The sequence below is a fragment of the Pseudorca crassidens genome, chromosome 8, assembly GCF_039906515.1.
Source record: "Pseudorca crassidens isolate mPseCra1 chromosome 8, mPseCra1.hap1, whole genome shotgun sequence".
In the NCBI taxonomy this organism is placed as follows: domain Eukaryota; kingdom Metazoa; phylum Chordata; class Mammalia; order Artiodactyla; family Delphinidae; genus Pseudorca; species Pseudorca crassidens.
The window spans coordinates 28419686-28441339 of NC_090303.1; the positions used below are offsets into that span (position 1 = coordinate 28419686).

The 21654-nt window shown below is 33.8% G+C and overlaps 1 protein-coding gene across 2 annotated transcripts in view; it reads right to left on the reverse strand.

Annotated features, from left to right (window-relative positions):
- Positions 1 to 21654, reverse strand: part of SEMA3A (semaphorin 3A) — a 507605-nt gene that overhangs the window by 30386 nt on the left and 455565 nt on the right. For both annotated transcript variants that reach the window (XM_067746089.1, XM_067746090.1), the window contains 6 exons: positions 21267 to 21409; positions 19390 to 19504; positions 19231 to 19300; positions 16481 to 16625; positions 12532 to 12751; positions 8961 to 9052 (listed from right to left, as the gene is read on the reverse strand). In XM_067746089.1, the coding sequence (XP_067602190.1) occupies positions 8961 to 9052; positions 12532 to 12751; positions 16481 to 16625; positions 19231 to 19300; positions 19390 to 19504; positions 21267 to 21409 (785 nt within the window). The remainder of the gene's footprint in view (positions 1 to 8960; positions 9053 to 12531; positions 12752 to 16480; positions 16626 to 19230; positions 19301 to 19389; positions 19505 to 21266; positions 21410 to 21654) is intronic.

Sequence of the window (21654 nt, forward strand, 5' to 3'; positions counted from 1 at the left end):
ATCTATCCTGGAGAAATTTCCATGTGCACTTCAGGAGAAAGTGTAATTTGCTGTTTTTGGATGGAATGTCCTATAAATATCAATTAAATCTATCTGGTCTACTGTGTCATTTAAAGCTTCTGTTTATTTTCATTTTTTGGATGATCTGTCCATTGGTGTAAGTGAGGTGTTAAAGTCCCCACTATTACTGTGTTACTGTCGATTTCCTCTCTTATAGCTCTTAGCAGTTACCTTATATATTGAGGTACTCCTATGTTGGGTACATAGACATTTATAATTGTTATATCTTCTTCTTGGATTGATCCCTTGATCACTATGTAGTGTCCTTCCTTTTCTCTTGTAACATTCTTTATTTTAAACTCTATTTTATCTGATATGAGTATTGCTACTCCAGCTTTTATTGATTTCCATTTGCATGGAATATCTTTTTCCATCCCCTCACTTTCAGTCTGAATGTGTCCCTAGGTCTGAAGTGGGTCTCTTGTAGACAGCATATAGATGGGTCTCATTTTTGTATCCATTCAGCAAGGCTGTGTCTTTTGGTTGGAGCATTTAATCCATTCACATTTTAGGTAATTATCTATATGATGTTCCTATTACCATTTTCTTAATTGTTTTGGGTTTGTTTTTGTGCGTCTTTTTCTTCTCTTGTGTTTCCCAGTTAGAGAAATTCCTTTAGCACTTGTAGAGCTGGTTTTGTGGTGCTGAATTCTCTTCACTTTTGCTTGTCTGTAAAGCTTTTGATTTCTCCATTGAATCTGAACGAGATCCTTGCCGGGTAATCTTGGTTGTAGGTTCTTCCCTTTCATCACTTTAAGTATACCATGCCACTCCCTTCTGGCTTGTAGAGTTTCTGCTGAGAAATCAGCTGTTAACCTTATGGGAGTTCCCTTGTATGTTGTCATTCTTCCCTTGCTGCTTTTAATAATTTGTCTTTAAATTTTGCCAATTTGATTACTATGTGTCTCGGTGTGTTTCTCCTTGGGTTTATCCTGTATGGGACTCTCTGTGCTTCCTGGACCTGGGTGGCTATTTCCTTTCCCGTGTTAGGGAAGTTTTCGACTATAATCTCTTCAAATATTTTCTCGGGTCCTTTCTCTCTCTCTTCTCCTTCTGGGATCCCTATAATGTGAATGTTGTTGCATTTAATGTTGTCTCAGAGGTCTCTTAGGCTTTCTTCATTTCTTTTCATTCTTTTTTCTTTATTCTGTTCTGCAGCAGTGAATCCCAACATTCTGTCTTCCAGGTCACTTACCTGTTCTTCTGCCTCAGTTATTCTGCTGTTGATTCCTTCTAGTGTATTTTTCATTTCAGTTATTGTATTGTTCATCTCTGTTTGTTTGTCCTTTAATTCTTCTAGGTCTTTGTTAAACATTTCTCGCATCTTCTCGATCTTTGCCTCCATTCTTTTTCCAAGGTCCTGGATCATCTTCACTGTCACTATTCTGAATTCTTTTTCTGGAAGGTTGCCTGTCTACACTTCATTTAGTTGTTTTTCTGTGGTTTTATCTTGTTCCTTCATCTGGTACATAGCCCTCTGCCTTTTCATCTCGTCTATCTTTCTGTGAATGTGGTTTTTGTTCCACAGGCTGCAGGACTGTAGTTGTCCTTGCTTCCGCTGTCTGCCCTCTGGTGCATGAGGCTATCTAAGAAGCTTGTGCAAGTTTCCTGCTGGGAGGGACTGGTGGTGGGTAGAGCTGACTGTTGCTCTGGTGGGCAGAGCTCAGTAAAACTTTAATCCACTTGACTGCTGATGGATGGGGCTGGGTTCCCTCCCTGTTGGTTGTTTGGGCTGAGGTGACCCAACACTGGAGCCTACCCAGGCTCTTTGCTGGGGCTAGTGGCAGACTCTGGGAGGGCTCACGCCAAGGAGTACTTCCCAGAGCTTGTGCTGCAAGTGTCCTTGTCCCCACGGTGAGCCACTGCACCCCCTGCCCCACCTCTGCAGGAGACCCTCCAACACTAGCAGGTAGGTCTGGCTCAGTCTCCTATGGGGTCACTGCTCCTTCCCCTGGGTCCTGATGCACACACTACTTTGTGTGTGCCCTGAAAGAGTAGAGTCTCTCTTTTCCCCAGTCCTGTCAGAGTCCTGCAATGAAATCCCGCTGGCTTTCAAAGTCTGATTCTCTAGGAATTCCTCCTCCCATTGCGAGACCCCCAGGTTGGGAAGCCTGACTTGGGGCTCAGAGCCTTCATTCCTGTGTGTGGACTTCTGTGGTATAAGTGTTCTCCAGTTTGTGAGTCACCCACCCAGCAATTATGGGATTTGATTTTATTGTGATTGCACCCCTCCTACCATCTCATTGTGGCTTCTCCTTTGTCTTTGGATGTGGGGTATCTGTTTTGGTGAGTTCCAGTGTCTTCTTGTTGATGACTGTTCAGCAGTTAGTTGTGATTCTGGTGTCCTTGCAAGAGGGAGTGAGAGCAAGCCCTTCTACTCCATCATCTTGAACCAATCTCTCATATGTTTTCTTAATTGTTTATCTTCCCCTGGCCCCAGCCCTCCCCACCCCTCTACCGCCCGACACACTAATTTAGGCCCGGGATTTGGGGCTGTTTCGTGCACTGCCACATACCTGGGATTGTTGCTCCTACAGTTGACCCTTGAACAAAAGGGGTTTGAACTTTGTGGGTCCACTTAGATGTGGATTTTTTTCAATTGTAAATACTATAGTACTACACCATCAGTGCTGGATGAATCCATTGATGCAAAACCACAGATATGGAGGGCCAACTGTAAAGTTATACTCAGATTTTCCCCTGCCTGAAGGGTTGGTGCGCCTAACCCCCAAGTTGTTCAAAGGTTAAGTGTAATTTGCAAGTTGTCAATAAATATTTGTTAAATAATGAATGAGTGAATGAATGAATAAATGAATTCCCTACCAATTTTCCCCCTTCTCTCCTACTCTTTTACTCTCCCCATTATGCTCTGTTCCTTCAACTGAATTTGTATATGAGATAAAGGAGGCCATCCTTTAAAGGAAGTTTTTCCTTAATCCTTTAAAGTTAGCTGTAATTTCTTTGAAAATAATCTGAATATTCTATACTCACCATCTTTACTTCTTCATGTCCATTCAGTGCCATTCATCCCTCAGCCCACTGAGTCTAGCCCTTACTCTAGAGAGGTGGCCTACGATTCTCAGAAAGAGAAATCACTGATGCTGAATGGAAGCTTTCAGTCTATTATTATTGCTAGAGTTCTTGTTTGATATGGCACTATTGACCAGTCATTTCTTCTTGACTGCTTCCTCCTTTAGATTTCATTATGCCTTGAAACTCTTTATTGACTATTCTCAGCCTTTTTCAGTCTTTTCTATCTCCAGCCATTCCTCATATACTTGCCTTGTCTTGTTGACTCCTTTCCACTCTTCTTTGGATGCCACATTGTTCCTGGTGGGCTTATCCACTCTTGTGGCTTTAATTACCCCCTGAGTACTGCAGAATTGCAAATTTCCACTTTGAACCCTGACATCTAAGCTGAGCACAGAATTTTGTTAACAAATTTAAGACAACCTGCCTGAGACACAAATGAGACAAATGATTTAGAATGTAAATTAATTTGATGGGATAAGTTAGAGATTTCCCATAATTTCCTATTTTCAGAGTTTAATGATATTAAAAATAATTTTCTATAGGAACTGTCAATCATAAAGACAACTATGATGAAAGAAATATCTACCAATTTTCTCTATACAGAAATAAGATCTTTGGAATTTAGTAGCATCAAATCACAAAAATCAAGGGGCCAATTCATCATAGATTTTTAGTTTTAAAAGATAAAACTGACAATTGTATTTAGGTTTACATAATATTGGAATAAGTGAACCCAAACAAATAATTCAAAAGAGTTAGGAAAATATTCCATAGCAGCTTCTTCCATTCCAAGAGTTTCACAGGAAAAGTGGTTATGTAAGCAGCTAACTTCATAGGGACTTTCATGAAATAAATTTTATAGCCAAGGTACAAGGAAAGTACTTCTTAGAGAATCAACAGCTAGTATAATTAAAATGAAAGTTAGCTATGTCTCAGTTCTTTTAAAAACTTCAGTGAAACTATATAAAAGTGAAGCTGGTGAATTTTCAGACATTTCACATTCATTGACAATACAAAAAATTAAATGTCTGTAAGGTAGATGGAAATGATCACTTCATACATAAATTGTAAAACAAAACAAACCCCAAAACACAAGAAATTCCATTGTGCCATATTATAATTTTAACGTTCTTCAATTAAGATCCTAGAATCTCTTAATTAAAAGAAACTTATTTTTCAGACCAGGAAAGTAATAACAGTTTGGAATAGGATGTGCTATATGCTGCCTGCGGTTGAATTTTAATAGACAATATATTAAGATGACATCCATTTAAATAAGCTATATTTTTTCTGAGCCCTAGTTGGTGATGAATACAACTTTCATTTAAAACAGATGTAGCTTCATAAGCATTTTCATGAAACTGGTTTCAAGAGCAAATTTAATTGGAGTTCAAGTAAAAATGAAATTAAAAACTTAGCATCTTTTCAAGATTTTCTATGACTCTAATTTGCTATATATTTTTTTCAGATATTTTAATCTAGTCCTTATTAAACTTGCACACTTGCAGAGCTTTTCAACCTGCTGATCCCAGGAGAATCTGACAGAGCTCCCTGGATGCTACGCATGCTGATGCTCCTTTAGAATGAGTTAATAGACTAGGTTTTGGAAAGCATCAATTATGATTTACATTTGAATGAAAATTAAACTCTTTCATTTATTTGCTCAGCTGTTCATGGAATATTGCATAAATTGGGTTTAAAATGCATGCGTTATCAATGTAACTGCCTTGCAATCCTTTGCAGTCAATAGGACTATAAATAAAACCCACTGTACTAAATGCATTGCGACTTGAACACCTCACTGTCTCAAAAATAAAACCCTCTTTGGACTGGGAAAAAAAAAATCTCAATGTGAGTAAAGTAAAAATCAGCATACGTCTGGTTTTCATACCTTTTGAATATTTTTTTTAACAAGGTATAGGTGTAGAATTTTCAAGCATTTATTTTAAATGAGATTTTCATTAGTATAACTAGTTAACAATAGCTACAATTTACCAGTAATCTTCATTAAAAAAAAATTATGAAATGAAGAAGTGGAGCCTCAACTGACTTTAACCAACTTGTTTGGAATCACATAGTAAATGAGATTCAAACACCAATTTATGGTTACAAGTAATATTTGGAATCAGGTTTGTGTCTTAGTACTTTGATACCATTTTGAATATATGATGGCTATTTAAAGTCATTTCTAGAGTCCTATACCAAGGCCAATTTTATCTCACATCTTGTTACCTACAAAAATTTTACTCTAAAATGGAAATTTTATTACTGAGGAATATTTTTCTTTCTATACTCTGATCGGGATTTGATTTCACCCAGAAAAAAAGTATCTTAGATGTAACTGGAACCACTGGAATGTTCTGTGATTAGCCAGGGTGTTTTCCTAAAACCAACCTCAAGATGGCAATGGACATAGTACTGGCTTTAATTCCGGACTTTATATGAGGTTTGATTATTCAGTCTAGCAAAGACACATAATGAACATGGTCTCCTGGAGATGATATTATGGTAAAATTAACTGGTTGGTTGACATTAAATGTCTTTCTTTTTAAAATCCAAGAGTATCAGATACTACCAAGACCCTAAATCTGTTCCTTGTCTATTTACCTTGTCAAACTACCACAGTGCTCAAATTAACCCTTTTAAATTTTATTTTATGTTAAATGGAATGACTTGCAAGGCTCAAATAAAAATAAAGAAACTGTAACATTTCTCCGCTTGTTTCAGTGTATATAGAAATTGCTTTAATGTGTTTTTTGCCCTCCTTCTGCAAAATTAAACAAAGTTTGACAGTGAAATATTCCAATTGCTAGACCACAATATATGTATGAACTTTGCCTGATGGAACAGAATGCTGAAAGAAAATATTTCTCTAAACTCTGCCCAAATACGTTTTGTCTACTTGGGTGCCAAAGAAATAATAATGACAACAATGCATAAAACAGAATATGGGAGAAAAATGGAACATTTATCTCTGGAAGATGTGTCCCACGTTGCAAACAATCCTTTAACAAAATTATAAACTCGTAAACAATCATTTCCATGAAAGCACAATATTACGTATCCATACCTAATTGTTAAAAACTGAATAAAGAACCTCTCTCATGACATCTTAAAAAACCACAAAAAAGTCATTCAATAGTTATCATAAGTGTAATTCGGCTGTGTATTTCTCTGGAAATTGCAAAACACTAACAAAATCTAATAGACATTAAATATTTGGGTTGGCAAGATGGCTGGCTTCCAACCTCTCAAGATTTTGTTAAAAGTCATTTAATAGATCAGCTTAAAGTAATATTTTTAAACTAAAATTTGATTTACTATTAAAAAACAAAGATAAGATGTGAAATGTAAACTTAAAATCCCAGAGATGTAGGGATTGAAAATTAGCTAGAACACAGTAGTACTGCAAAATTATACATATTCTGATTCGTAAAATCCTGGAAAATAATAGATAAAAAGAACCTTATTTTTTTAATGGCATGACATAATGATACAATTCTACAAGATAAAACTTAATTGTACTAAAAGATAATAAATTAAGTACTTGCAACTATGAAGGATAACATGGAAGAGTCTCTAAGCTACACAAGGTCAGGGACCATGTTTATAGTGTTCATCTCTGAATCACCAGAGATGATGATTAGCATTGTGCCAGGACCATGGTAGACATGTTTGTTTACAGTTGAATTAGTAAATGGAACTTGTTATAATCATATACTATAACTGAAGGGGAATACGCAAAGGAACCATGACAAATTCAAAAGTAAAAGATTCTGGAAATAGTTAAGAAATTCTAAAGTTAACAATATTTTAGTACTCCTGCAACTTCATTTGCTACAGTGGTGGTAATATAGATTTCCAAAAATACAGAATTGGTAAAAATTTTTTTCTACTAGAATAATATGGGATATAATCAGCAGGATAACTTTTTGCTGTTCTCGGTTTATCTTCCTCATACTCTGGCACCTCACTTTAAGTGGGGTCTCCCTAAGAAGACCTTAAACTCTTTAATTTCTCATTTTTCATTTTTGCGTAAATACTGATTCCTTTGTTCATTTAATAAATGTAGGTTGAAAACACACTTTAGGCTCTGAAGACACAACAATGGACACAAGACAGCAGTATATGTATCTGCCCCTCAGTGCCCATAATTTGTTTGCTAAATCTAGATGGGCTCTGTATTACTGACACAGTCTATTTGCATAATTGTATTTTTGAATTTGTAGGATAAAGTATCAATGCGTAAATAATGAAATGGGACTTGGTGAAAGATAGGGATTAGTCATCATTCTATACCAGACAAAGTAAGGTCCAAGTGCCTGATTTTAAAAATCGTACTAGAATTATGATGACTGTGTTATTCTAAGACTTAAACCAAGGATTAGTAGAGAAGGCTACTGAGAATGTGGCTTATATTCAGTGTAGACAAACTAAAACAAGTAAAATTATATTGACAATAAGATTCTAAGCACAGGAGCTGGCACTGTCCTGGATGTTCTACATATAGTGTCTCTAATTCTTCTAGCTTCCTTGTGAGGTAGGTATTATTTTTCCTGCTAGGGAAGCTCAGAGGGACTGTATGGGTTCCAAACAGAACTGCCATGTAGCTAGCTATGACTGAAGAACCTAAGCCCTTCCCATTAGAACATTGTTTAGTTATTACAAGATGTCTGTGTCATGATGTACCAGTTATCTGTTTCAAAGCTAATCATAACTTTACTTGAATCTATATATATATATTAAAAGCTTGCCATATTTTACTTTATTTTCTCTTCAAAGTATTACTGAATAGTGAGCTAGAGCTCTATTGTGTTAATAAACTGGTCTAGAAGTATGGGGCTAAAAGAAGTCTTGGGAAGATTTTCCTTACAATCAAAATATTTAATCAACTGAAAACTTTAATTCATCCACTTCATTTTATAGATAAAGTGAGATTTCTGGAGACTAAATGAGATAATGTTAAGTTGTGAGACTAGATCCTATATTTTCTCATTTTCTGTCCATGAAATTCTTCTAATTCCAGATTATTTTGCAGTTATAACTGTCTCAGATTTTTGCCTTTTTTTAATCAAAAACTGAAATAACACCTTTGATAGGCATCTATTTCTCTGTTATATTTCATAAATGATTTATATCAAGGTGTGCTTCAATTCAAACTCTTCCTCCTAGCTGGCTTTCTAAAAGGAATGTGGTGTATGTTACATTACTTCAGTTTTCCTCCCTCACTTCAATCCATATACTGCTGCCTCTACCCCCAATCCTATATAAACCTACTTGGGCCATCAGTGATTCAGCACAAAAGGACAACTATCTGTACTCTTCATAATTGTGTAGACTAGGAATTCATAACAGATTTTCCACAAGTGGTATAAAAACCTCAAACTTTTTTTTGCTAACAAATGATTTCTTTAGGAAAATATGATAAAACAATTCACAAATAAGCTAAAAAATTATTGAAATGTCTTCATTCCGTTATCATTCTGAATGTATTTCCTTTAATACATTCATGGAAGTTACCTATCATCCCAGTTATACCATTAAGTGTGAAAGAGGGGATTTGGAGGGTAGGAGGCACACAGGGTTTGTTCATTGAGGTAACTTACATAAATAATATAAAATGTAAATCATATAATTTATCATTGAGAAAACAAAATATGAGCCAAGGATATATTTCTTTACATTTTTTGATTTAACTAGCATTGAAAGTTTCAAGGTTTATTTTGACTAGTGTCTGGCTTTCTAATTGACAAGCTAATTAGAAGGGTATGCTAGACTGCTTGTCCATACCAAGTTCACTGTGCAGCTGTCCTGGGGGAAAGACATACAAGGGAACTTGTTGACACTTGAAATTAAGCAGCACTCACCCGAAAAACTGTCATTTCTTCCAGCAGAACTTCTTCTAAATCATGCCAAGTCTCCTTAGGAATTGAAACTACTTTAAGAACGGTTCCAACATCTTTGAAAGAAAGTGGAGAAGACCACAATTTAAATAGATCTGAACAGAGTTTAGTGTTAATGCATGAAATCAGTATTTGACCAGAAAGAACATTTTGACGTCAGCATTTTAAAATTTATTTTATTGTTACAGCATTAGTAATATATACAAATTCATTTCATGAAACTAGATAAAGTATAAACATAGCTATGGAATAAAAATAGTTGAATTTTTAGAAATATCTGAAGCTTTGGAGATGATTTTAGCCTAAACCTGTGTAATTAAAAAAAATATATATATATATAATAATCACTAGGTTGGATTATTTGTACTTTTTAATCTCAACTATCAGGTGTCTCAAAAACAAAACTAAACTAAAAATAATACCAGTTTGACAGTGTTGAGGTTTCTCAAAAAAAAAACTAAAAATAGTATATGACCCAGGAATTTCACTCCAGGGTATATAGCCAAAACAAAACAAAACAAACCAAACCCAAAACACTAATTCAAAAAGATACATGTATTCCAATGTTCCTAGCAGCACTATTTACAATTGCTATCAACAGATGAATGGATAAAGGAGATGTGGTATATGTATATACAATGGACTACTACTCAGCCATAAAAAAAAGGAAATGTTGCCATTTATAGCAACTTGGGTGGATTTGGTGGGCATTACACTAAGTAAAATAAGTCAGACAGAAATACAAACACTGTACGATATCTGTTATACATGGAATCTAAAAAGTCAACAAATTAGTTACTATAACAAAAAAAGAAGCTGACTCACAGATACAGAGAACAAAATGAGCGGTTACCAGTGGGGAGGCAGAAGGGGGAGGGGCAATATAGGGGTGGGGAAAAAAGGGTTATTATGGGGTTATATGAAATCATCTGTGTGAAACTTTTGAAAATTGTAAAGCACTATAGAATGTAAAGAATCTTTCATTCTATAACAAAATATACTAAAAAAAGAAAAAAATTACCAGCTTGACATTACAAGTTTTTCCCATTTTTGTTATGCAACCAGGAATTACTATGAATGCTTAAAATATAAGCAAAATGGAAGGAATGTTGTCAAGCAACAAAAGTAGTTAGAGCCTCAGAGCCTGGCTGCTCACCTTCTTCCCACGAGGAAGACTTTAGTCGTTAGAGGCCCCTAACAACAGCTCAATGACCATTACCTGATAAATGACAATAATCTGATTTCTCAAAGTAAATACCTTGGATTACTTATTACAGTGGTTTTTCAACAACTGGCTAATCAATTTTGGTTAGCAAATTGGTTTAATTAACATGCTGTTCAATCAACTTCAGAGTACTAAAAAATTTTTAAATTCAGAACCATAAATAATGAAAACTGTTAAAATAAATACATTTTATAGAGATTTAAAGCACTGTTGATTCATTGTTAAAAGAGGTAAATTGTTTTAATGATAAGACCTGGCACTTTTACTCTAAGTGGGGTTAAGAAGCTACTATTTTCCAGTATTTACAGATGGGTTCCTATTCTTGATAGAATAAAGAACAGAGATTTATTAAATTCAAAAATTTGACTCTTCAACATACCATTTCTGATCAGTTGATCAAATATTTTTAGCTTCAATTGGCTCATTTTAATCAAATTAAACAGTCTAATTATTCGAGAAGAAAATCTTACCAGTAAAGTTACACCAGAAAAATAATTCAATGTATTCATATGACAGATAACCATTTTCAAGGGATCAATATGATGTGCTATATGAGACCAAGAAAGGTTGCTAGTGTATCCCTTGTAAAGTCAAAAAAAAAAAAAAAAATCCCTCTTTTAAGCAGATCCTTTTGTTTACAGGACCTTAGATTACTCATAACACCAAAGATTAAAGGTAAATTAGGTTAATATACTCAGTGCCTCTGATCATTCTCCAATACCCCAAAATAACTTTATCTGTGTTCCAGATCAAGTTTTACTGAGTAGTATTTCAAACAATTTCACACAAATTGAATCAGATTACTCAACTAGGATCAATGTGTAACTTACTTAAAAGATAAAATTACTGTAATCAATTTACTTTGTTGACAGATGACCCTGTTCTGTGCTGACCGATAGCCATCCACATCATCAGACATTCAACGTGCTCATGAAATTGGTTCCTTTAAAGACGGCTTGCGTCCAAGAAGAACTGAAAATTCATGATTAGGTTTCTTTGGTCAAATAGCTGGAAGCAAGCTTTTGTTGCATTGACAATGAGTGGGGGACTTCTCAACATGTTTAGGCCAGAGGTGAAGAAAAAGGTAAGTGTGACATTACTGAACAAGTTTAACTACTCTGTAGAGAGATCTAATTATAATTTGACATTAGTGATAAACTAATATTTATTGAAGAGAAATCCTATCATCTTATAATTTCTCAAGGTATTTATAACCAGAAGTTGATACTTGCAATTCATTGACTTTTATTGAACTCCAGGTCTCCCTGGGATTCCTTTATTTGATAGAGAAACTTTCTCACTCATAAAAGCAGACTGTAATGTATTGCTCAGAACCTGACACTTACACTTGATAACGTATTTCACAATTTTGTTATAAAACTTTAAGTCTTTAAAGCACTTACTGTGCAGTTGGCATTCCCCTGTACTTAATGCAATTTCTTTCTCTGTTCTCACCAAGGGAAAATAAATGTTATTATACAGGTTTCAGTGGAGCACTCACTCTGTTTCCTATTGATTTATTTCAGTTAACAATGTTAATGGAGACTAGGAATTTATTACCTTGGAATCTGACCCTAAGTAGCAAGTTTCAGATTTGTAACTGGTGCTTTTAAAAAAGTATTATTAAAGAGAGTAGGGTAAAAATAAAATAATATGTCATAAAAGCAATGGAATTCATCCTGAAAATATACCTATAAAATGTTTGTTTCTAATCATGGAATTGGTAAAAAATACGTCACTAAATGTCTATAGAAATGGATCTAAAATGTATCTGACGATTCCTTAGGTCCACTCTGTTGGTCTTCTGATGAAGTTTTATTTTGCTTTGTTTTCCTTCTCATTGTATGGTAAAAACACTAAACAAATTTTGTTGCCAAAATTTATTTTCTGGAAGATTTGCACTCTATGATAATTTTAAAGTTCGGATAATTTTGCATCAATATATTCTAGAACTTTTATTGAATGTCTTGGGATTTGAGCAATACATTTTTGTCCTGAAAAGCCACTGTTCAGAAAAGAGTTATGATTCAATTATAGACATTGATTGTTCACCTAATCCACAGCTTTACCTGATTACATTTATCAACTTTTGATTGAAAAGGAAATTTAATTTAAATTAATAAATATATGTCAACTTGCCTAAAAAAATAACACATTGGAATGGGAGAATGTTCAGGTTTTTTAGTCATTTATTAGAGGTTAACTATATCTTGAGAGTGACTATAAAGTCTTCCTTCAGTTCTTAGTATACTTAATTAGTTAGATGCAATGTTCTGGAAGAACATTTAGAGCTGAAGTTAAAACATTTACCTGTTCCAATAAACATGACATCATACTGGCCATCTTCTGCATCCACTCGATCTACTACAATTTGTGTAAACTGGTAATTTACGTCTGTTTTGATCATTATCGGCCGGTTATTAATAGGAAACACTGGATTGTACATGGCTGGATGACTTCTGGCAAATGTTATAACATCATCAGGAAGGTCTTTTGTAGACTCAAATCCACCAAATGTTTTACTGGGACACTATTAAGATAAAGAAAATATTATCTTTTGATTAAAATATAATGAATAGGATTATAATTTATATAATATATGGCCTCAATGAGCTAGGAATCTAAATCTGTAATTTTTAAAGTAACTGTTAAACTAAAAAACAAAATAATTTTACTTAAATTAGTAGATGTAATATATAATGTACATTTTCTAAACATATTTTAAGTCTCGATGGGATGTCATCATTTCTTACCAAAAATTGCAAATGCATCTAATGAATTCAGTGTACAAGAGAAGTCTGATGCCTCTATTAGTGACAACACCATATACTTTATGTTTAAATGAAGTATTTGAAATAATGAGTGGAATATGTTATAACTAAATGCTATTAATCATTAGATTAGAGAAAATCAAAAATTTTCTTGAATGCATTTCATTTCTCCCTATGGTATTATGCTAAAATATAAATGCTCTCTTCAAAGTAAAAGACAATATAAACTATTCTTTATTGCCTTATTTTTAACATAACCCTGAAAAAGTACCATAAAAAGGACCAAAAGTATTATTTCTTTAATAATTACAGTAATTCTAGGGATAAGGAGATGTGTTATTCAAGGTGTTAACAACTTGCATGGCACAGAAACTGACCAATCAGAATGGACCAAGCAGAACAGATGATGGCTATAGGGAGAGCCAGACAGGATGCTGTGCTGTACACTGTCATAATATCACCTCTGGATTTAAATGCTCCACTTAAGGCAGTAAGACAAAAACAAGAAAATTCAGATTTTACTGTCTCTTTTCACTGCATTTAATTATGTGGTGCAAGCATTCAGAGTACAGTAACTCCAGTCTCTTGCTTTTTGTCTTACACTTAACTAATTTCTGCCATTTAATGTAAGAGTTTGAGAGCTGAAATGTAGTTGAGTGGTTCTTGATCTAACAAGAGGCTTAGAAGGAGAAATCAATTGTCTCTGCCATTACCTTAACACAGATCATTAATAATTCATGAGAAATGAAATAAAGCTATTTTGAAACGGGAAGAGTATCTCTTTATGAATATATATGTATGTAGTATACAGATACACACACAATAATACACTAATATAACAGTTAAGGGATTTAGGGAATTACTTTTTATTTAAGTAAATTAAAAAAATTATTTATTTAATGTTATAGAAATATCAAATAGCTGTATAAACTCGTAGAAGAAACGATAAAACATATTTTGTAACATTAATTTTTTTTGCTTTTCTACCACCATTTAAAAACTACTTGCAAAAATTTAGAAATGATTGCAAAAGAGACTTATTTTAGATTTTTATCTTACAATTTGTCTCACTTTCTTGCCTTACTTTTATTTTTGTATTTAGTATTACTTAAGCTGTAGGTTTTTCTTTAAAAATAAAGAAAATGCCCTTCTATTGACACACTGCTTGAAGGCCTCAATATGTTTTTCTCCAGTAGTGTTGATGGAACGACATATTCTCAGCTGCCCCCTTTTGGGATTAATGGATTGATCTAAGGGAATTTTATTCACGGAGCAAGGTGTTGCCTCCTCTTGGCAGCCCCTCCCTAATTCCTAGCTTAGGCAGTGCTTTCTGTCTTCTGCCTCCAGCACTTGGTTCATACTGCTGACTTAATGGACCATGTCATAACAACTCTCTATGAACAATGGGTGAGAATTCAGGCTCTAGAATCAAACTGCCTGGAATGAATCTTGGCTCCTCTCTTTGCCTCAGAGTCTTCATCTGTGAAATGGGAACAATTATTGGGCTACTGTATATACTATTTTATATACATAGACACACACACACACACACATATAAATATGTATGTATGCATAAATCTGTTAAAACGGGCTTCTTATAATCAATGGATAGTCTGTCTTGTTCATTTTTTCTTCTGAAAGCCTATTCAGGTTTTTTACCTACAAGCTCCATCAGCTAGAAGTAATCTTTATGAAATGCTCATAAATAAGTTTAGCAAAAAATTTTACAGAAAATAAAGATTAAAAACATCCTATGCCTAATAAACTCATCTAAAAACATCATTTACTTGAATTTAACAATAAAACTGACATGAAATTAAAATAATGGTTAAACTTAAAGAACAAGTTTTTTCATCATATGAAATTATTTCCTTAAAGATTCTTAGGGTTATCACCTTCTAGAGAAATGGAAATAAAAACAAAAATAAACAAATGGGACCTAATGAAAAGCTTTTGTATAGCAAAGGAAACCATAAACAACACAAAAAGACAACCCTCAGAATGGGAGAAAATATTTGCAAATGAAGCAACGGACAAAGGATTAATCTCCAAAATTTACAAGCAGCTCATGCAGCTCAATATCAAAAAAAAAAAAAAAACCCAATCCCAAAATGGGCAGAAGACCTACATAGACATTTCTCCAACGAAGATATACAGATTGCCAACAAACACATGAAAGGATGCTCAACATCACTAATCATTAGAGAAATGCAAATCAAAACTGCAATGAGGTATCACCTCACACCAGTCAGAATGGCCATCATCAAAAAATCTACAAACAATAAATGCTGGAGAGTGTGTGGAGAAAAGGGAACCCTCTTGCACTGTTGGTGGGAATGTAAATTGATACAGCCACTACGGAGAACAGTATGGAGGTTCTTTAAAAAACTACAAATAGAACTACCATAGGGCCCAGCAATCCCAGTACTGGGCATATACCCTGAGAAAACCATAATTCAAAAAGAGTCATGTACCACAATGTTCATTGCAGCTTTATTTACAATAGCCAGGACATGGAAACAACCTAAGTGTCCATCGACAGATGAATGGATAAAGAAGATGTGGCACATATTTACGGAATATTACTCAGCCATAAAAAGAAATGAAATTGAGTTATTTGTAGTGAGGTGGATAGACGTAGAGTCTGTCACACAGAGTAAAGTAAGTCAGAAAGAGAAAAACAAATGCCGTATGCTAACACACCATTGTAAAGCAATTATACTCCAAAAAAGATGTTAAAAAAAAAAATTCTTAGGGTTAGGAAATGTTGCACTAGATGGTTCCATCCACATATTCTAGAACATCTGCCGTCATATTCACTCACTTTCTACTGTATCACTCTTTTCTTTTTTTCTCCCTACTTTAAATTGCAGACTTAAAGCTGATTTTATTTTGAGATCTATCCACCTTTTTATAAGCCTGAATGTGTACAACAGGCTGGAAGGAGAGAGGTCAGCGATAGTAAACAGCATCTATTAAAACACCTAGGCCCTTTCCATGAGGTTTTTGTTTGTTTCTTCCTTGCATATCTTCTTTACCTATTTGAGAGATGTGTCCCACTTCCACAGGAAGATAATATTGATTTAAATTTGTTTCCTCCTATTTAATGTGCAATTCTTGAGCCTTTGTCACAATCAGAGAGAGCAAGTCTATCCTAATTGTTTCAACTCTCCGTGAAAGCCATTTTTACTATATCTCTTTCCGAAAAGAAGATAAATAAGGCTACCTGCTCAGTTTCTATTTCTCATGAATTATTGGTATTAACTACTGGTAAGCATTGAACTTAAGCACTGATGCCCGTGAAGAACATGTCTTTAAATGTGGAATTTCATGGTTATCAAAGAAAAATCCTTGCCTTTCTTTCATTTATAGTCTTGGAATTTTTCTTTTACATTATCTATATTTAATATGTATGTAGCTGCTTTTTTTTTTTTTAACCTTCAGCATAAATTCATTCATTTCCTATCTTAAACACCTAGGCCACTTACAGTTCCTGGTCGTGGGTAGGGGACTCTTCCTTGATAAGGCACCCACTGGTAGTTGGGACCATCCCTGTGAGCATATGGACCCAGGAACACCCTTCTCACATCACTCATGCTATACATGCACACGGCTGACCCCTTGAAGATGTTACTAAAAAAGACAGAACAAAAACAGACTTTCATCTTTACACAATGACAGAGCTATTTATACTGAGTTTTTAAATTTCAGATAGCAATTATCAATACTTGAACATAAATTCTCAAGTAGTGTTTGGGATTTTTTAAGTCATATATTTATATATATTTTAATAATACACAAGAAAGCAAAATTATGATTGCTCAAAATTCGAAGGCATGGATGAAAACACCTTTAGCACTCATAGAACATATAAATATTCATTTCATAAGTAGACAATATATGCTATAAATATATACATTCATATCATATGTAAACATTGATAGGGAAAACATATATACAAAATCTAAAAGGTAATGATTAATTCTGATATCAGATAAAATAAAAATATAAACTTTGGTATTATGTTAAGACTTAAGCATCATTGCTGAAACCAGGAAATGTTTAAACAAGAAAGAATGTTTAAGAACACATTTTATAAACTGAAACTGGTGCAGAAGATGAATAGTCAATGTGTTATAATTTTTAACTCCCAAACCAACAAAAGTATTTGATCAAGTAACAGAGCTCGATTTGTGTGAAGGCATTTAAAATCATCTCTTTCCAACACAGAAAATCATTTTAAGTTAGTAGCTATTACACCCTAGCAAAAGTGGAGTACTATAGCAATTATCCCCATCATTTTGTTGGACAAAAAAAATCAGGTAATTGAAGCAAATTCTAAGTTTACCATGAGCTGCCACAATTTCCCATTTTATTTTGCTTATATAAATACAGCTTGAGGGATTTATTTATAAAGATATAAAACAGTTGTGTACATTAAAAATACGGAATGCATACCTTTTAATCAATCTCTACCCATAGAAAATTACATAAAAATTAGACCAAATGAAAAACTTGTGTAATAAGAGTTTATTATTGAAAACTGCTGCATCTAGACAATGTCTGGTAGAGTGCAAGCTTCATGAGGGAAGGAAACATGCTTGGCTTCTTTTCTGTAACATAAATTACATATCGCACGGTACTTGACACACAGTAAATTTCAGTAAATACTTATAGAATTTAACAACAATATTTTCATAATGGAATAAGTAGCAAATTAATACATATTTGATACATCATAGTAGTTTGTAATGTTTATGTGTCCCTTTTTCATTGTTATACACTTTGCTTATCTATTGATGGAATCCATCATCATGGAAAGATCTTTTTAGGATTTACAGCTGTTAAGACTAACTCATATATGACATCAAGCTCGCTGAAGCAGACAGGTGAAATTATTTTACCCACTAAGCCAGTGATTCTCAAAGTGTGGTTCCTAGACCAACAGTATGGGCATCACCTGGGAATTTGTTAAAAATGTGTTCTTAGGCCCTACCCCTTCCTACTGAATCAGAGACTCTTGAGGGCGGGGCCGAGCATCTGTATTTTAACAGGCTCTCTGGGCGATTCTGATGCAAGCTTAAGACTGAAAACTACTGTACTAAGCAATGAGGAAGCAGAAGAAATCAATTAATATTTGTTTAATTTGAGCCTCCCACTTTTTTTTTTTTTTTTGCGGTACGCAGGCCTCTCAATGTCGTGGCCTCTCCCGTTGTGGAGCACAGGCTCCGGACATGCAGGCTCAGCAGCCATGGCTCATGGGCCCAGCCGCTCCACGGCATGTGGGATCTTCCCGGACCGGGGCACGAACCTGTGTCCCCTGCATCGGCAGGCAGACTCTCAACCACTGCGCCACCAGGGAAGCCCAAGCCTCCCACATTCTTTAGCGGTCATTCTGTTTTTATACTAAAGGGGAGAAATATTTAGGTATGGGAAATTGCATCTGGTTTTACTAATATAGTTTTCCTAATTTTTACGTTATTTTAAAAATTAAGTAAAAATGTCCAATCAATTTGTAATGGCTTTAATATTTACAGAAAAAAATCAGTGTTTGGACATTGTAGTTAATCTTTCTTTATGCTATCACAGTCCCTTGTAGCACTCTTCCTGACTTTTGATTTTAAATTATTTTTCTTTTATTAAACATTTATACATATCCAAATGCATATCCCTCTTTATATGCATTTAAATATATGTTTCTTTTAGCAATTCCAGGTAATGTAAACTTTATGCTGAATATAATAGTCAGGAAATAATTACTGCTTGATTGACAGCAAGAGCCTTGAGGCACATGGGGAATGATGAAAGGAGGTGGCAGGGAGAGGGGGAAGAAGGAGGAGAGAGAGAGAGAAAGAGGGGGTAGGGACAAAGAAGAGAAAGGAGAGGGGAGGGAAAAAGATTTTTCACCCTTAGTTTATATCACTACAAACTTTTAACAAAACTCAGAGTTCTATGTTTATAATATTTTACATTTCACTCAAATTTTTAAAGTCAAAGCTATACATAGAGCATGGCATATATTTTTCGTCATTAAATTTATAGTAGTGAATTCTTTGTTAAAATTTATGTAAAAAATGATTTAGGTCATGACTTATTTCAGGCACCCAAGAATGCACAAGAGCTCAAAGGTTTAGCCGACGTTGTTCTTTCAAAAATATTTTCACAAATTATGGACACTTGGAAAGCATCTAAAGGACATGAATTTTCTATGATAATAAGAGAGCAAAGTGTTATTTACCTGGAAGTTGTAAACACTCCATATACAATTGGATTTTTAGGATCTTTAGAATTCATTAGGAATACATCCTCTGTTTTAAAACAAAATTGGAGAAAGTTGCATTTTTGAAGGTAATGGCAAGGTTTGAATATTCTCTATATGACATCATCAGCTACTTACGCAATTCATCAAAATGAGTGTCAATGCCATTTGGACCTGGCACTGAACAAATGAGACGAGCTTTGAGGAATGTTGTCCATTTATTCACCAGACTTCTGTGGCCCCCGAAGTCATTCTGAAAGGAGAGAATAATGGTTTTAGAAATTGTGCATGCAAATGATAATTTCAAATATCTTATCTTCTCATATCTTGAGACATACAAATCACAATTCCTCATTTTTCAAATTGAGAAATGAATTTTAAATGACTAGATACAAGTAACTATGCTTTCTTATTATATTTTTGGTGAAATCTATTCACTCCAACCTTGTTCAAGGAATGACTTACAATAAATATGCCTTCGCATTAAAAAGTCACTGTACTTTTTCCATTCTCTTACCACTTGGCAACGAACGATATTACTCTTGTGTTTGTTTTGGTTTGCTTTTAGTCTCTCTTTCTTATGTAAGTTTTCCCTAAGATTTTACTTACCTAAGTAGGCTGGTTCACAAAATTAAGCACATTGGCACATAGTAGGCACTTAATGAGTATTTACTGAATGAAAGAATAACTGCATGCCTTATAACTCATACTGAAAATACACCACAAACAAAAGCATGCTAGCATCAAATATTTTTATAAGCTCAGTTGACGCAATGCTGACTTTACAAACAGCATGTTGAAAAAACATTTGCTTAAATCTTAATAAAGAAAACTCATTCTAGAGCAAAAATTTTGAAAAAGTATCTTCTCACTGAAAATGAAACTTAACTGTAACCTGATGTAGCAATAAACTCTATTATGATGGTATGGATTCACCAGTAACTTATAGTCTTATAAAATAATATTTATGTGCATATGTTTAAAGGAAAATAACTTTTTCTTCAAAAATATAACACTGATTTATATTTTGTTTATAAGATTTTATTGAGTATAAAGATTTTTTTAACCCTTGTAAGTACTGCTTTTAAATATGCCTTATATTTTGTGGAGAAAAGATTCTCATATATTGCATATATCATTTGCATGTTTCCAGAGCATTAAAAATTTTAATTTTCCAGTAATTTAATATACTAAAGATAAATAATTAGATGATTGGGATAGGAAAGAGGATATCCCCGCCCCCAAGATAGGGATTTTTAAAATTTCATGATTTTTTTTTAAAAGAAATAATTTCATTTTAAGACAGTAACTGGATTTGGCCTTGTGATTTTTCTTGAGATGAAAGGTGCTTTAATATATAATAACAGTTAGCTTCATTCATATTTCATATATACTGTACTATACAGTATAGAGGGTAAGAATAGTATTGTTATATTTTCACACTGATACTAATTAGTCCATAAGTATTTACTGACCAATTTTTTATTCTATATATCTAACATTATAATACATATCACATCTGAATTTGTGCCACACAGTATATTAAAGTTCAGAGCTTCAAAATTATGTGTGTGCACATATGTGTATATAGGATGCTATAATCAAGTCATAAGAACAAGCTTTAACACTTGTCTCTTTTATATTCATACTTGAGTTATTTCCAACAAAAAATATTCATTGAAAACTTACACATTGTAGGAACCTATGCTAGGTCTGAGAATACAAAAATTATATTTTCCCAGGTAATATGAAAAAAAATTATTTCTCCAGAATTTCAAACTAATATTATTTAATGTAATTGTGAAATAACACCTCACAACCTATACCTCTATGTTTGACTATGAAGTTATTCATAAGCAACTATAATACGTTTTCAATCTTTTTTTGGTATTTAAATATTTATAGTGATCAGTCAAGCTTTTTAGCCATATTTTTCATTATATTTGTACAAAGGTGGAAAAGGAAAAAACTGCAATTGGACAATGATACCCTCCTCATTTTTTTCTTTACCTCACCTTGCATATCTGACCTATTCTAGCATGAGTGGCTTTTCCAGTGTGTTCTCCATCTATCGCATTTTCACGGAAGAAAAAATACACTTTGTCATCTTCAGGGTTGTCACTTTCTGGGATGAGGTGGGCACTAATGAACCTTGGATCTGAGAGACAAATTATAGCATATATATTAATTCACAGTTGGGTAAATAAGACCATTCATTACAGTCCATTTTCAATTTTCTCTTAACCCCTATGTGACATATTTCAAGACTTAATCTCTCTTTAGTTCACTCTTTTTCAGTAGATGTGAACTGTTCTTTACGTATTTTAAAGTATGTTACAAATCACCTTATGTCTCAAACATTATTTTAGGAGTAGGTGCAGAAATCCTCCGTGTGACCATATA